Source organism: Papaver somniferum, unplaced genomic scaffold, assembly GCF_003573695.1.
Source record: "Papaver somniferum cultivar HN1 unplaced genomic scaffold, ASM357369v1 unplaced-scaffold_19, whole genome shotgun sequence".
NCBI lineage: Eukaryota > Viridiplantae > Streptophyta > Magnoliopsida > Ranunculales > Papaveraceae > Papaver > Papaver somniferum.
The window spans coordinates 13,117,149-13,133,213 of record NW_020628818.1 but is presented as its reverse complement, the minus strand read 5'-3'; the positions used below and the strand labels follow the sequence as shown (position 1 = coordinate 13,133,213).

The window sequence follows — 16,065 nt, the reverse complement described above, 5'->3', positions numbered from 1 at the left end:
TAAAATGGATCGCAGGTAAGAATTTGATACAAAGATAATGATATCACTTTCTAATCAAACACAGGAAGCCCCGTAAATATCATAAGTTGTTTCATTACTACCCTTACATGTACACAAAATTGTGCTTTGAAGTCCACAAATAAACTTCTTGTTGACAACAAATTCTCGTAGGGGTATTAATTTGTTTAGGGGTGCACCATTTTAAAGGTTTAAGAATATTTTGTTTTATTTGAAATTTGGTACACATCCAAGAATTTGGTAATCCCCGGTAACAATTTTGTAAATCTTGATTCCATTGTTATTGTAGTTAAAAAACTAAGAAACTGAGAACCACATGCTTCAATTATCAATAAGTATTCCGTGCAAATTTTGTTTAAAGAGCCGTGATAGAATAGGATATTTATCTAGCTGAATGCTATACAACTAGGAAAATTGAATATGCGATCCATCCAAAAAGTAATTTTTTAGTGCCGAATATAAAATTAAAAAGAAATAGATATCTAACAAACTATGCGACCTTACGCAGAAAACAATACTCGTATCTTTGAAATCAAATAAACTTCCCGGCAGGTGGCCGTCCTAAATCAATAGTACGGAGGAGGTAGACGCATTTTTCCAACAGGTGCACACTAACCACGTCTAACCAGTAGTACTACATCAGGTCAGGTGCACACTAACCACATTCACCAGTACTTTCCTACCCACATATACATTTAGAATTACCAAAACACCCTCAAAAGCAGAATTTTTCTTTGATTTTTCTCCTCGGCTGAACAAAACCCAATTCTTTCACCAAAATGGTACTGTGAAATCACAATCCTAGTTAGTAAGTTCGCGAATCATTCACGAATTTTTCCCTATCACGAATTTTACCGTCTTATTCACGTACGTTTGCAACTCCGAACACAAGTCGCGTATTATGTGGCATTCCCGGATTATTCGCGAATCGTTCACGAATTTTACGTATCCCGAATGATACGTCCGCTTAATTCGCCATAAATTCGTTAGCTTTTACTTTTCAAAGACTCCACTTTTTGGGCTTTACTGCCTCCCGAGCATACACGACCGAATATTAGACGTGTTGTAATTTTTATGAAACAAAAACGACTGAAGAGATTTGAAGGTGAAGGTGAGAGATCTCAAACTCACTAACCAAGCATCTAAACCACCATACGACGTCCTCTTGGATAACTAATGTTGTATATATTATTAATATCATCATATTAAGTTTATTTTTTCTTTAATAACTCACACATATGCATAAAAATTGGTCTATGACCTTATAAATACAAATTATTTGTTATATATAGATACCGAATTTTCAGAGCCGAACTCACATTTATAAATCGAATTATACACGTATGTATGCCGTTCCGAATTACTGACGAATCACGTCCCATTGACCGAATTTTGGACCGAATCTGAATTTTACAAAACCGTATAATACTCGTACGTTGGTCGTTCCGTACGTTTGCCGAATCCCGAATTGCTAACTAGGATCACAACACTATAAAGAAAAACCATCAGACGGTCTAAAGTAAGTGAAATGTCATTATCGTCGCATCAACCTCCCAGTCTTTTAAAAAAACAGAATTGCCTTCACCTCCCCTGTTCTGCTTTTGCTATTGTTGTCTGTATTCATATTTATAAAAAGAGCTTTTAACCACAGAGAGCACATGAAGGTCTGCAGAGTTACATCATTTGTGAATATAGAAGAAAAATAAGACAAGGGTTTGAATAGAAAGGAGATAGGTTTTATTTGAACTGAGAAACCGGAGGTTTGGTTGAGAAATTAGATAATGTAGGTGGTTTCAAGGAAGCAGAATATTTGTGTTTTTTTTTTTTTTGGTTTGTTTTGATTTTTTTCCTTATTTTTAGTCTATTTTCTTTATTTTGCAGAAATTTGTTATTAACAGAGAGGGAAGAAAAGTTTAAAGAAAAACTGAAAAATGGAAGAAGAGGGTCAAAGGAATATGCAAGGATCAAACCCGGTAGGTTTATGTTGCTGCTTCCTCTCTCTGTTTCATACATGGAATGGGGTTTGGATTTTTTTTAATTATTCTTAAATTTTTTTCTTGATTTTTATCTTGACTCTAAGCAAAAAGGGGTTTTGTTCAAGTTGATTTTACCTGGATTTTTTTCTTCTTTTTTTGGATTTTCCATTACAGTTTTGTTACTAGAGTTCAGTTTCTCTGTTTATGTGATGGGGGATTTACTGATTTTACTGGTTTTTCCAACTTCATCTTCCATGAAAACCCATTTTGGGAGAAACCCTTTTACTCTAATGGTTCAGTTAGTGGGTTGTTGACCTATAAACTCACTATTGATTACTTGATCATGAAGGAATGGTGTCTTCATTCTAGGTCTGAGACCACTGAGAAAGGGGAAGACCAAAATCAAACTTTTAGGAAGATTCATGCTTTGGGTATGGATCCATGGGCCCAAATTCATGAATGGTCCAGTTAACTTTAACATTTTTCAAACACAGTCTACTTTGACACATTTTGGTACATATTCTGAAGAAAAGCATATAATGATGATAGCCTATATATATAGCCTGGTATTCTTTTACTTGTTCGAATCATGTTATTATACTTGTTAAGATACATCTTGGTATGCCAATATCAATGCAGCAGGTTTTACTTTTTAAGTATGGCATTTATTATCAGACTTTTGATATTACTAAGCATCCTATGCAATTATTCGAGATACATCAAGAACTCTACTGGGTCCAATGGTTTTATGATTTTCAAAACAAAATTATTAATGCAATTTTGGATAAGTTTCAATTTTTACAGCATTAAAAACTTATTATTTTTGTTCTATTGCATTAGAAACTGATTTTTCACGGAAACTGATTAGGATAGTCGAGATATAGGTACTATAACTATGTCATTTCTAATATAAAATTGACTATTATTTTTGTTCTATTACATTGGAAACCGATTTTTCACAAAAACTGATTAGGGTTGTATTTTTCACAAAAACTGATTAGGGTTGTCCAAGGCATGGATAAATCCGTCATTTCCAAGACAAAATAGGCTAATATTTTAGTTAAGGGTAATTACTGCATGCATTATATTCAAAGAAAAATTAATAAAAAATGGTTGGTTTCCCAAGCTTGAGATATATAAGAGAGACAGAGCCCAATTTCTTTTCTTGTTAATATCGTCTTTGATTTTGTTATTTTTCCTCTCTGCAACTCTTATCTCTTGTGAATTAGTGCATGTCACTGTAGGTTGAGTGATCACTCTTCAATGTGTCAAGTTTGATTGTTAAGAACTTTAAGAGTGACAGTAGTTGTTTAGGAAGTGAAAGTTGAGTGATTAGTTAAAAATCTTATTATATAAAAATTAGGAAAGGGGAAAAAGCAGAAAAGGGGTTCAAATTCAATTAGAAGTTGTGGTGATACTGATACTAGTTTTTCAAATTGTGATCTTAAACATCATGGAAAGATTCCAAGAGAGGTATTAGTTTGATAGTGCCAGAACACTACCTATACAATCAGTTAATTATGTTATTATTCTCTCTCTTTTTTTTTTTGATAACAATTATGTTATTATTCTCAGTTTTTGTCCGCTGGAGTAATTCCTAAAGCGTGGGTCATGGGCACCGTCAATCTCATACTTAGATATATTCTCTTTTCATTGTGCAGAATCGACCCTGTGATACTTGTGGGGATGCTGGCAATTCAAGCCTTCTAGAAACTTGTTTCATTTGCAAGGTTTCTAAAGAGCATATGTATGTACTCATTTATCTCTTCTGCTAGTGTATGTATTTCATTTTGCTGAGTACTCCAAGATATCTTTGCCATCTTTTGTGTTTTTTTCATTTTGTTGGGTATTGGAATCGGTCCTCTTACGGGTGTAAATTGATTAGGTTTTGCTTGTCAGTAGTTCCATATCTCTTCCATAGCAAGGTTGCATACTTAACACGACGAGTGTTTCCTAGTTAGATGCTCAATGCTATATGATTATATCACATTTCTGCATTTTTCTACTGGGATTAATTAAGAAACTGCCAAAACATGTGTTATAAGTCCCATAAGAGTCAATAACTATGTATTGAGCATCAATTATTATAGCATGGGATGTTCACTGTTAAGCAGTAATTGGAATCGAAAACTGATTCAGTCACATTTAAGATTTTCTTTTCGAATTTGATGCATGATCTCTGTCTTTTCCAGACATTTTCTTTTTTTAACTATGGTTTGAGTGCAAAATGATTTAATCTTTGAGGTGATTTAAATAGTACCAGCGTACCACACCAGAGTTTTTAAGTACACAGTACATATGTGCACACACTATTGTGTCATTCCACAAGATTGGTAGCAATCGAGATCAAGCTCCCAAAGGTATTCTAATTTTGCCCGTCAGAATCTGCACTCTCGTTAGGTTTTACATCTTAGACATGTAGTAAATTGGATGCAAATAGCGGGGTTCCTTTACTGTAAGAATGTAGAGATGTAACCATGGTAATGTGGGTGGCAGTGGAAGAAGGAGATTATTAAAATGTTGAACAGTGATATAATCACATCTGGAACGCATAAACCATGTTAAGCTGGGCCAGGCGTTTTTCCATATAATTCTTTCGATCATTGAAATAATACTGGAGATAGTTGAATGTCTTTTGTCCTCCTATTTTCAGCTATTGCATGGGCTTTGGAAGGAAGATGCCTGAACGTCCAGAAAAATGGTCTTGTGCAGCATGTTCTAAGAGTGAAATCATGACCAGTGTGCAACTTCCGCGTAAAACATCAGAAAATCCTCAAACAAAGTTAGGTTCGCGTCTCATTTCTGCTGCACGTTCATCGCGTTCATCAAGAGATTATATAAAGGAGGTTCAAACAGGAAAGGTAAAATACCTTGATGTTGCAGATGCCGTTAAGCTATCAAGCGGAGAGGCAGCTGGTATGGCCAGGATGGGCTCACAGACTGGTTCTTCTAGAAACCTGAGTCATATAACCTCAAGAAAATATCCTGCTTCTGTGTCTGAAGCATCGAAGAGGTTTTCCACAAGTCCCTCACAACATACATCACCTCCTGGATATTTTAGCTTTTCAGTGCCTACTAGGGGACAACCTAGCATAAAACAGACACAAGTTACTAATACTTCTCTACACTCACATGCGGGGAAACTGAAAGTGAGAGATTCTGATGCCGAGTCTGAAACGTTGAAGAGGTTTTCCACAAGTCCGTTACCCTCACAACATACATCACCTCCTGGATATTTTTGTTTTTCAGTACCTACTAGGGGTCAACCTAGCATTAAACAGCCACAAGTTATTAAGACTTCCTTACACTCACATGCGGGGAAACCTAAAATGAGAGATTCTGATGCCAAAACACATCGTTCTCCATCAAATTGGTCCCGACCTATCGAAAGTGTTGCAAATGATAAGCATAAAGTGACAGAATTGTCAAGAAAAAACAAGCCAGGTAAACCTTTTTGAGCCTACATGAGCTTCGTTATTACCTGTTATCTGGAATTTCGGTTACATCGAGTTATATACCAGTTGTTAATTGTGAAGTTTTTTTCAGGCACTGAGGTTGTTAAGCCACCAGTTAAAAAGTATGTTCTACAGGAGGAGAAATTTCACGCATCTCCCCCACCTGCTAAACCAGTTGGAAGCTCAAAGCATGTAAATTCACCATCTCAAGAGTTTGTTCTACGGGAAGAGGAATCATTTCACGTATCTCCCCCACCTGCTAAACCAGTTGGAAGCTCAAAGCATGTTAAGTCACCAGTTGGAGAGTTTGATCTACCTGAACAGGAATCAGTTCACGTTTCTTCTCCACCTGCCAAAGAAGTTGGATGTTCAAAGGACGGATCTTCATCTAAGGAATATGATATGTTTGAGAAGGGGCTTCCGGACCATCTTTCTATAAGCGCCACATGGAAGTGAGTAACTTCTGCCTTTTCTCTCTATTTGAATAATACTGAAGAAGTTACTGCTTCTGTACGATGTGCCTGTTCCATGGAATGTACATCCTTCTCAAAATTTCTGTGCATATAAACAATTGTTTGTCCATGCTTTACTTAAGTTCAAATTGTTCTTCTCCAGGGGAAGCTTTGAGATCATGGGCACAACTCTTATGGATGGGTCGTACGAAGGATTACAGGCTCATCCCCCTCGAAAGGTTCATGTAAAAGCAGCCAAGGCTTTTAAGGAAATGCCTAGACTGCTGCAATTTAAGCTGCATCCTCGTAGCGATGTTTATGTTGAGAATTTTAATAGATTATGTCCTACTAAGGATGATATTGCCCTTTATTTTCTCCCTGGAGACGATGAGAGGTTTGATACTCATCTTTTTGTCAGTTTCCATCTGTAATTTTGTTCTTGGTGAGGGTAAAAGAATAATCTGTAGTATTTTGCTATCCTATTTGTGCTGCAGATCCACAAAGAACTATCATATCCTTTCTGATTTTATCGTATCGAGGGATTTGACCATGCGGAGCTGCTTGAATGATGTCGAGTTGCTGATATTTACCTCGAAAAAGTTGCCTGCGGATTGTCAGAGTGAGTTTTTCGGTTTCATTGGTACTATAGATTTTATTAAATTAATCAATATATGAGGACGGTAAAAAACATTATTGCTTTAAGAGGGAAAGTCTAATAACGAAAAAACAGCTAACCACACACAAATAGTGTTAAGCTATTTAAAAGGAGTACATTTCCTTCACTTTCAGTGCCCTCCTTTCAATTACAATATTCCTTACCTTTTGAACATGAGATTATAATTTAGTTGGTCAGGACGTGACAAATGTGTAGAGTTTGGATCAGTAAGCTTTTTGTCTTTCTTTTCGAGAGGATGTCATATTTATAATACTCCGTATGAGTTAAGGCCTTAAGGGGTATGCTATTCAAAGATATTGAAAGCCTCCAAATGGTGACTCACCATGGATCGATGGCGCTTATGTATGAAGTTTTTTTAATTGTGTTTTAGTTTCTATTTGTTTAGGGTGTATGTCTCTTGTAAAGAGTTTTTGCTTGAAGAAAAGATATTGATGTTTCTACTCTGAACAGAAATTAATTCGAAGTTCTATCTATGTGGAGTTTTTCGATCTGTGAAGAAGCACCGTTCTTCTCCGGAACCTTCAGCAAAGAGTCCCCCAAACAACTTTGATTCTTATGTTGACCAACCGAAGTGCCGTCCTTCTAGCAAGCCTTCAGAGATGTGTCGGCATAAAGGGAAAAACTATTCCCAATGCAACAACTATGACTCTGATGCTGACCGAGTGAAGCACCATCCTTCCACAAAAGCTTCAGAGGAACATCAGCAAAAAGACAAAGACTATTCACCGTGCAACAACTACGACTCTGATGCTGACCGAGTGAAGCATCATCCTTCCACCAAAACTTCAGAAAAGAGTCTGTTGAAAGACAAGACCCACGATACTGATGTTGACATACCGAGTATCATCAGAAGAGACTCAATGGGAATCGATATGGACATCGACATGGTGGGAGGAAAAGATGTCAGGAAAACAGATGAAGTCGTACTGAAATCAAATTGTGTGGAGAAAAGAATGCAGGTTGATGTAAAAAGTACGAAAAAAGTGTGTTCAAATGTAATAAATGCATCCAAGAGGTCTGACGATTCAGCAAAGCAGCCTATATCAACAATCAAAAAAGAGCAACCTCAATGTGATGCTCCTCCTGGATTCTCAAGACCAACTATCCTGGAACCTCCTCCTGGGTTCTCGAGACCAGCTACTGCTGATGCTGCTATCTTGGAACCTCGTCCTGGGTTCTCGAGACCAACTACTGCTGATGCTGCTATCTTGGAACCTCCTCCTGCATTCTCGAGACAAGCTATACAGGCAGCTTTGTTGGAACCTCCTCCTGGTTTCACCAAGCCTGCCAATGATTTAAGCTCCTTGAAAAGAAAGCAGATTAGTTTGGACGCTTCGACAAGCGAGTACTTTCAAGTCTCCCCTGTTCAGCGTCAGAAACACATACAAGTTTCAGATTCTCAAGAGTTTTACTCACAAAATCATCAGGTATAGTCCTAAACCCGTCGAATGAAGTGTTCTTTTGTGCGGCTGAAGAGTCATTTTGTTTTAGGCAAATTCCAAATAGTCCTTAACAAATGCCTACACATGTTTCTGTCCGTCGCTAGTTTGACACACTCTTTGTGGGCATAACTATGTCAGTCCGAATGGCAGGACAAATTTCTTTTAAGTTTTTTTGCTAAATGGTCTTAAATGGGTTACTTCTACCATTCAGCAAAAGCAGAAGATTAAAAAGTAACTTTGTGCATCTTTTGACCTACACAACTTTGTGATTAAAAAGTTGAACTCTGCTATATCCAAACTAGTCTTAGATTATCTAAACATTTATTATCATTAGTTATACAAATATCAGTTAGAACTGAATGTGATAATATAAAAATGCCTTCAGCAGGTCACCGATCATTGCCTTCAAATGCAATCGGCCAGCATAGATCATAAGCCAGCTGCAGAAAAGGAGAAGAGTTCTGAATGCAAGATAGATGGGGCACCCAGTAGGATCAACGGAATCTTGAACAAAGTCCCCAAAAAAGAAGATGACTGTTCAGATAGTTTGATGCTGACTCTCCGGTTCGATGATGAAGTAGGGGGATGGCAAGCACATTGATAAGTAAAACACAGAGAGCCAGGTACAGATAGAAAGAAATACCAATATTCATACTGCCATGTAAATCCTTTTAGATGTAGTGTTTAGAGATGCTGATCCAAATGTTTTTGAGATACTGGATCAGTTAGAGTTTGAAGTTGTTGTTCAAACTTGTAACAGCTTGTAGCAGATACTCTTCAAGTTTCTCCAGTTCAGTCACTTCCACCTTACTCCCCTGTAGATCTCACCAAAGAAACAAAATTGAATGCAATGAATTTTAGTCTTGCATTTTTAATTTTAATCAGCAAAACTTAAAGAAATTTGCAAATTTTTACCTTGACAGATAAGGTAGTGAGACAAACACCTTTGAAGGAGCTAAAATTGTTGTCCATAATTTCAAACCCCAGAGAAGTCATTAGTTCCAGCAATGTGGTGAAAATACCTCTTCTTGAATAGCATACTATCTTGATGCACAATTTATTTTCTTCTAAGTAGCTTACCTTAACTTCCTCCTGCATTACTCAGTTCATTAGTATGGTAAAACTCAAACAAAGAGCAGTCCTAACTGTTTAATTAGCGAAAAAGGAAGGCTAAGAACAGTTGCATTACAACTATACTGCATTTCTCAATATTTTGATCCAGTTCAACTTGGACCTGAGTCTCCTCTATTTCTACTGCTCGAGGAAGTACTGTAGTATCCATTTGTTCAAGACAATCACTGAGACCGTCTACTTGTTGTTTTAACGCGTTAATGTATGTTATTGCATCGTCTAGAGTGGCCGCTTTAGTCATCTGAATTCAGAAAGAAAAATTAGCTCATGATATTTGATATGTTATGGTTCTGATCATAGTTTAAAAATGATATTACGTTACTGATAATAGGAACCGCGGCACGTAAATCCTTGATTCTTTGGTTAAGTTTTCCTCTTCTTCTCCTCTCAGCATCCAAGTTTTTAGACTTGAATTCCATGATCCCATGTTCATTGAGTTTTCCTCTACCTCGTCCGCTGCCGCAACCTGCAAACTTCATTTCTATAATGTGGAAGGCTTAGAGGTTGAGAAAGAAGGAAACTATATATATTTGAGAGAGCAAGAGCATTCTAGGTAGCTGCTGCTAGTCATGAGACTATCAGTGGAAGTGAAGGAGGAACAGGGGAAATATGTTTGTTTAGGATGGTGGGGGTACGTTTGTTAGGACCGTACAATAATTTTGTTGGTGTAGAGAGACCATTCCATGGAGATGAATTAGTTACAGTTATAAATATCTTAACTGAAATGTACTTTTGATTGTGAAAATTGAAAGTAACTCTGACAACTACCTCTCATGTAGTTGCTTGTTATTATTGTGTGTCACAATTGTCCAAGTACCCTCATTTCAGAAGGTAGGTAACCTAATCAAAAACATCATTGTCCTTCACATGCCGTGGTCTTCAGACACTTCACTCTCCACTTGTGTTGTGGAAAATTTCTCTGGGGAATAAAAAAAGTGCGCATCCAGGGAATCGAACCCTGGTCAGTACCGTGGGAGGGTACTATGATACCACTACACCAGATGCGCCCTTGGCGTTCCTAGTTTATGCTGAAGGATATTTGAACCTTTTAATCTAGATTGTAAATAGCCCACTTGGCTTTTGATTCTTAGAATTCCCTGGCGAGAAGCTGCCATATTGTTTGGTTTCTCTAAATTTATTTTGTCAAACCTAAAGTTCAAAGATATGGATTAAGATTATGGCACGAGCAAAAGTTTTGGGCGGTATTTGTTTTATTGGGAAATTATTTTAGGAGTATGAGAAAATTCCGCAGACTATATATTTAAAAGAATCGTCATGTTTCGTGTTGTCTTTCGATTTTCCTTTTCCTTTTGATCTTCTGGCTTCTTAAACATTCAAGTATGTCTTAAAAATTTGTGAATTTTGATTACAGGAAACTAGTGTATGAATATGGGTTGAAAAAATTGAGATGATTAGGGTAATTGGATGCCGGTGGTCAATTCCAGAAATTAGAAGCAAAAACAATATGTTTCACGAAGATTTGGCATTTTTACTTTCAAAAATCATTCTAAATTACAACTTACGAGTTTTTTTATTCAGAAGCCGAAAAATAATTTCTTCTAAGTTGTATTCAAACAGGTTGTGAGGGGTATTTTCCTTTACTTCAAAGCACTAACTTACTTGACCCTTAGTCTTAGTAGTTTGGCTAAGTCTGATGGCCTTGTATATGTTTTGGTACCATTAGTGGCCGCGTTTTCTCTGCTTTCTTATAGCATGTGAGGAACATTATGATAATTATTAGTGAGGATAACTTTTTTTTTTACCTAAAGTAGATTAAGGGGTAGATTCATGCGATAACCATTAAGCTAATGCTCATTGTGTCAATGCAATATAATTGCTTACATGTTAAACCATCAAAATGCATGATCTTGGAAAATTCATGAATGAAGGAGAAAGTCGCTCTAATATACAATAAAAAATCTATATGTTTAAAAACACTAATAAAAAGTATATGATTTTTTTCACTGAAGAAAAAGACAACTAAATACAACTTGAATAATTGTTTTAGATACCAGAGTTTCTAATGTTACCCAATATGATAACATATTTTATCGAGTAAAAAAAACAATCAGATGTTTGAGGAAACTGAGAAAGCATGTCCGACAAGCTTTGGTGCAATATGCCCTATAAAAAAAATACTCATTGGCTTTATATATTTTATCAGCTAACCCATTGGTTGAATGTAGGGGACAAAAAAGAAATATAACTTGCAACAGGATATTTTATACAAAGGACGACTCTGTTGTGAGAAAGGTGTAATTCATTTCTTAACTTAATTACAAACAAAATTTAGATACAAAGAGCTAAAGTAGACCAAAGCATGCTATGCCTATACAATTGTGTTTCATGATAATGTACATCAACTCTTTTGTACTGGCGAGTTTCATTGTAAGTTTTTCTTTTGGCTCTTGTAAAGTTGAAATCTTATTAACCATCTTGTTATATGATAGGTTCCAAATATTGCATATTTTTATAACATTTTATTGGCATTTAATCCCGTCTCATGTGCTTTAATTTCCTATCTTATACCAAAGTATGGATTTTACTGTTTTCAAGTATAATTATTGTATCTAATTTAATTTTGTGATTTTAGGTAGTTAAATAAAACTTGGAAGTATGGAGAAGCAAAATGAGCAGAGAAATGGGTATCTGGTGACAACTGAAGATAAGGAGTAAAAGGTAATGAAGAGTAAAAAGAAGAACTTGTGCGATCCGTTGGCGCACTCATAAGAAATCCGTAGGCACCAGTGAACATGTCAATCACGTATTCATGCCTTACACTAGAAAATACTTCTTTCCCAAACACCAAACGTAGGTGTTACTGAGAAACACCCTAGAAACACTTTTCTTCGCAAAAATCCTGATGACCAGAAGCTTCAGTTTTGTCTCAATTCACTCCATCTTCTATATTGTGTATTATAACCACCACGACCTCACCCCTCCCCATCCACTCCACCTTTCCTTTATACCCAACCTAAACACACATCAAACCTCCAGTTCTCTCTTTCTCTCACTCAATCTTGTCAACAACCGTGACCTAGCTCGAGGTTTCATTATTCAAACAGTAAGAGGAAGATGAATATAATTGAGCATGAAATTTTATATCAATCTGTAATGACTAGGTCAGTAAAAGGCAGCGCCATACTGAAGACAGTGAGTGGTCAAGATGAAGTGGTTCACTTTTGATTAGACAACTAGTAAGTGACAGAATTCTTATACCTAATTTTATGGTTGTCTACTATTGATATCTGATGGGAATTTTATGTATAAGAAGAGAGGAGGGTTATAGAGGAAAATGATTCCCCGAGTAGCCGGTGCACTAAGCAATATGTTCATTTTCATTAGTTTTCTATCATGTTCTAATTTCTTAGCTAGGACTTTGATGAAGCTCTTAATCTAATATTAGATAATTTTGGTTATGAATTTGTTCTTGTTGTGCTTAACTGCTTAAGGATAAATTTAACCTTTATGCTACAACATATTACTTTCACCTTGTTTGTCATGCAACCTAAGTGGTTGCAATAGTTCGATGTTGTTGTACTTCAATTCATGCTTAAATGAATCGATTTGTCTTTTGATTAGTTGTGCTTTAATCACAATTAATGCTTAGGATGAATACTTTAGTTGCCATATATTATCCATCTTTAGATCACCTTGAATATGCGGCAGACTCGAATCTTCACTGCTATTCATTAAAGGGAGAAAAGTAATATCCATAGCTTAATTATCTAGTGCAGGTTAAGCAATGGATTCAATTTCCCTAGTTATTTCTAATTGCATTCTAATCTTGTTTTTGTAGTCTAATCATTCATACTATACATATCGACAAGCCCATCTGTTTCTAAATTAATACTAGTAGATCTTAGAGGTTTACTTTCATCGATCCAACTCCCCATAGGATCGACCTATATTTTCCATTGTCTTAGTTATAGACGCCGTGCTCTTTTGGTTTATAATCGCATGTTTCTAAGCCTACCATTATAAAGAAAACAACTTACATTGTTGAGTGTGTGAGTGGAAAATAGCATATTGACAGGTAGCTGCATCTATGAAGGAATATGTAAGATAAGAAGGTAAATGAGAAACATCAAAGAGGTCCTAAAAGATGATTACACAAGAATCAAGGTATCTACCGCTTCGACTCCGAGGTGACACATGGAATGTGAGTCAAACTAATGTAAGTTCAAGTTTGAACCAGAGATAAAGCATTAAATGCGGCTTTAGTAGGAATAAATTACAATTGTAGGAGAAAATATGATGTTTTAGATCGTTCGACAATACGTAGATCGAGTTGCTAACCGCTGGAGGAGAACATACGAAATATTTCAGCGGAAGGCATGCCCGAGCGATAAGGAGAAGTACCAAAATTTATTAGTCTGAGAAGCACCCAAGCATACCTTGTGAACTCCTACTGTCTATAAATATCCAACTTATGTAACGGAGAGGGACACGTTTTGAGAGAGCTGGTCTTAGAGAAAACCTTTATGAGAAGAGAGATGATGAGAAATAGTAAAGTAAAAAGAGAGTTCATACTTGCAGATCCTGAGTGAAAGAGTAATACCTTGCAATATCAACAATACAACACACTTTCCTTCTCGTGGATGTAGGTCTTGAAATAACCGAACCACATTAACTGCTTATGTTTATACTTATTTATATGCATTTTACTTATTATTGTTGTTATATATCTTTGAATTTTCATACTTTATAGTAGTTGGATCTTTTTTGGGTGTAGTAGTTGTCAGATTTTATGCAACTACAAAGTTACTACGTATGATCCGAAAAATAAACATGTTACGAGTACATAATGAACAACCAAAGATATGAATATAGGTGAACTTGGTATGGTAAAAGGGTACATTTCAAATCTCTTTAAAACTCGGGAAAAAATTCAGACTAGTAATACAAATTCCAGAGTTGTTTACTGTAGAATTTACATTTACTTTAAGTCTTGCAGGCATATAGCCTTATATTTGGATGTCTATGATGATATCTTTTCATACAATTATTTGTAGTCGTTGGGAATCTTAACTCATGCTTATGCAGTAAGCACTCACTTACGTCAGACAAATTGAGGGTGTAATGTTTATCAGTAACTATTAGTAGGAATTGGTTGAGTTATTAGATGATCATACAATTGTTTCAAAGAAAGATCCATCCAAGGCATGCCAAGGTTAACCTCACATACTAATTGTGTTATAAGAACAAAGAAACCCTGGATATCACATATAAAATATGTTTTCAAAGACGAGCTATATAGAAATATCCAAGGGTATAAAGGAAACATGCATATTTATGTCCAAACATCAAATCTTTTGTATCAACTCGAGGCTACTTGACTGTCTTCTTTATTTAAGAAAAATAATTTTAAAAACATCATACCAATACGTGAAACATTTATTCTAATGAGATGTTTGAGGAGACTGGCTCTACAAATCTCTAATAATGGGCTATCCTCTATAGGTTCTGTAAATATGTTTTTCTAAACCAATTAACAGTCCGCCATTACTACTTTTGAATCTAAGGTTTAGGTAACATAAGTTTCTAAACAACCCATATTATAGGCTAACTATTGTATTTGGTGGCTTCTATATTATTTAATGTAACAACGTTGTTTAATTTAAAAGTTAATAAAGCTTACAAAGAAGATGATGTTGAATTAAGAAATGAAATATGAGACACAAGGCAAAGCTTATAGAGGCTTGCCATATTTCAAACAAATTTTTCTTTTTGGTGGTTTTGCCGTGTATAATTTATCATTTAAGTAACATAGATGCTTGCATTTTGAATCGCATGTGTATAAGTCTAATAAATTAAGATCCAAACTAAAATAATGAAAACGAGGATGCATCAATTAGAAGTCACGCACAAAAATCACCATGTAAACCAACAATATCAAATATCAACTTTTATTACCTTCTTAACAGTGTATCCATGGGGTTTAGTCAATAAGGTATTGACCAACACATTTCATTGTACCGCTTTCCTTAGAGTTGGATAACAAGACTTTTTGTACTAGGATGTCTTCTTCCTTCGCAATTGCTTCAGCAACATCGACGAATTCCATGGATATTTTTAGTTTTCACAAAAGTTCAAAAATTCCATGTACTCATGATTATGTTTCTTACTCAAGATTTTATGGATCCCAACAACACCTAAGAACAAACAAATATCAAGATATAATCAGTACATTCATCTTCAAAGAAAAGTCCAAAAACACAAAGTTTATGATAAATCAGAATATAAGGAGTTTTGAAAAAATACTCATTGTTAGAGCACTTGCAAAGATGACAGTAGACAAAATGAATATAATGATTGAAGATATTTTTAGTATGGAATTTAGTTTCCTAACGAAACATTGCCCCAAAAATGCAGCAGCTACTGCAATTAGATAAAGAGTTGCATGCACCCAAAATTACACATAATTAAGTGTCACAACATTTGATTTTTTACATGTACACGATATCGATATTTAAACGTTCAAAATAAATATCGAAATGTGCAAGTATACATACCGTATGGAATTGGGAACCTCTTCAGAGAGCAGAACTTTACCACAAAAATTGATGATGAAAACATCATCATAAAGGTTGCAGTTGCACTTGCCACTTATAGAGAAATGGAAATTCCACCAACATTAACAAATTTCTTATATTTTTCTTCATGGTAAAGAATCAAGACACCCACAAATTTTGTGCAACTGTTTATATTTTAAAGAAAAAATTTGCATCAACCATCTATTCTTACATTCCCTATGCCATAAATCGATACAATCAAAAAAATATCTAAGTCAAATAATGCAAAGGGTGTACACATTTTCCTCTTTTTTCCTTAACAACAACTTGTTTCCTCGTGTGATAATAAATATAAGCACTTGAGTCAATCAAAGCAAAAGGATTTAATGTTTTCCTCAAT

The 16,065-nt window shown here is 35.5% G+C and overlaps 2 protein-coding genes and 1 non-coding gene across 5 annotated transcripts; 1 reads left to right on the top strand and 2 right to left on the bottom strand.

The window, feature by feature from the left end:
• Nucleotides 1-1,636: 1,636 nt before the first annotated feature.
• LOC113338238 lies at nucleotides 1,637-8,883 on the top strand. Of its 3 annotated transcripts, none has more exons than XM_026583692.1 (9): nucleotides 1,637-1,801; nucleotides 1,900-1,991; nucleotides 3,656-3,741; nucleotides 4,648-5,438; nucleotides 5,541-5,901; nucleotides 6,065-6,295; nucleotides 6,396-6,520; nucleotides 7,028-8,004; nucleotides 8,408-8,883. In XM_026583692.1, exons 2-9 carry the CDS (start codon nucleotides 1,950-1,952, stop codon nucleotides 8,618-8,620), a joined length of 2,826 nt encoding a protein of 941 aa, XP_026439477.1. In that variant the 5' UTR covers nucleotides 1,637-1,801; nucleotides 1,900-1,949; the 3' UTR covers nucleotides 8,621-8,883. The 3 variants fall into 3 exon arrangements, with proteins under 3 accessions (XP_026439477.1, XP_026439476.1, XP_026439478.1); XM_026583691.1 differs by having other exon boundaries at nucleotides 8,405-8,883; XM_026583693.1 differs by lacking the exons at nucleotides 1,637-1,801; nucleotides 1,900-1,991 and adding an exon at nucleotides 3,188-3,467 and having other exon boundaries at nucleotides 8,405-8,883.
• Nucleotides 8,745-9,702, bottom strand: LOC113338239 (transcription factor DYT1-like). Its single transcript, XM_026583694.1, has 4 exons — nucleotides 9,468-9,702; nucleotides 9,209-9,391; nucleotides 8,935-9,111; nucleotides 8,745-8,834 (listed from the first exon to the last, which is right to left on the bottom strand). The coding sequence occupies exons 1-4, from the start codon at nucleotides 9,627-9,629 to the stop codon at nucleotides 8,745-8,747; spliced, it is 612 nt and encodes a 203-aa protein (XP_026439479.1). The 5' UTR covers nucleotides 9,630-9,702.
• A 384-nt stretch (nucleotides 9,703-10,086) lies between these two features.
• TRNAG-CCC lies at nucleotides 10,087-10,157 on the bottom strand. The gene has a single exon. It is a non-coding gene; the product is annotated as a tRNA-Gly (tRNA).
• Between the last annotated feature and the right edge of the window lie 5,908 nt (nucleotides 10,158-16,065).

Excerpts from the sequence above, each read along its gene's own strand:
- LOC113338238 (XM_026583691.1), top strand. The coding sequence starts at position 1,950 with ATGGAAGAAGAGGGTCAAAGGAATATGCAAGGATCAAACCCG. Across the intron at positions 5,439-5,540 it reads GTCAAGAAAAAACAAGCCAG|GCACTGAGGTTGTTAAGCCA; the intron begins GTAAACCTTTTT and ends AGTTTTTTTCAG. Across the intron at positions 8,005-8,404 it reads TTTACTCACAAAATCATCAG|CAGGTCACCGATCATTGCCT; the intron begins GTATAGTCCTAA and ends AAATGCCTTCAG.
- LOC113338239 (XM_026583694.1), bottom strand. The coding sequence starts at position 9,629 with ATGAAGTTTGCAGGTTGCGGCAGCGGACGAGGTAGAGGAAAACTCAAT. Across the intron at positions 9,392-9,467 it reads CGGTTCCTATTATCAGTAAC|ATGACTAAAGCGGCCACTCT; the intron begins GTAATATCATTT and ends TTCTGAATTCAG. Across the intron at positions 8,835-8,934 it reads TCACTACCTTATCTGTCAAG|GGGAGTAAGGTGGAAGTGAC; the intron begins GTAAAAATTTGC and ends TGAGATCTACAG.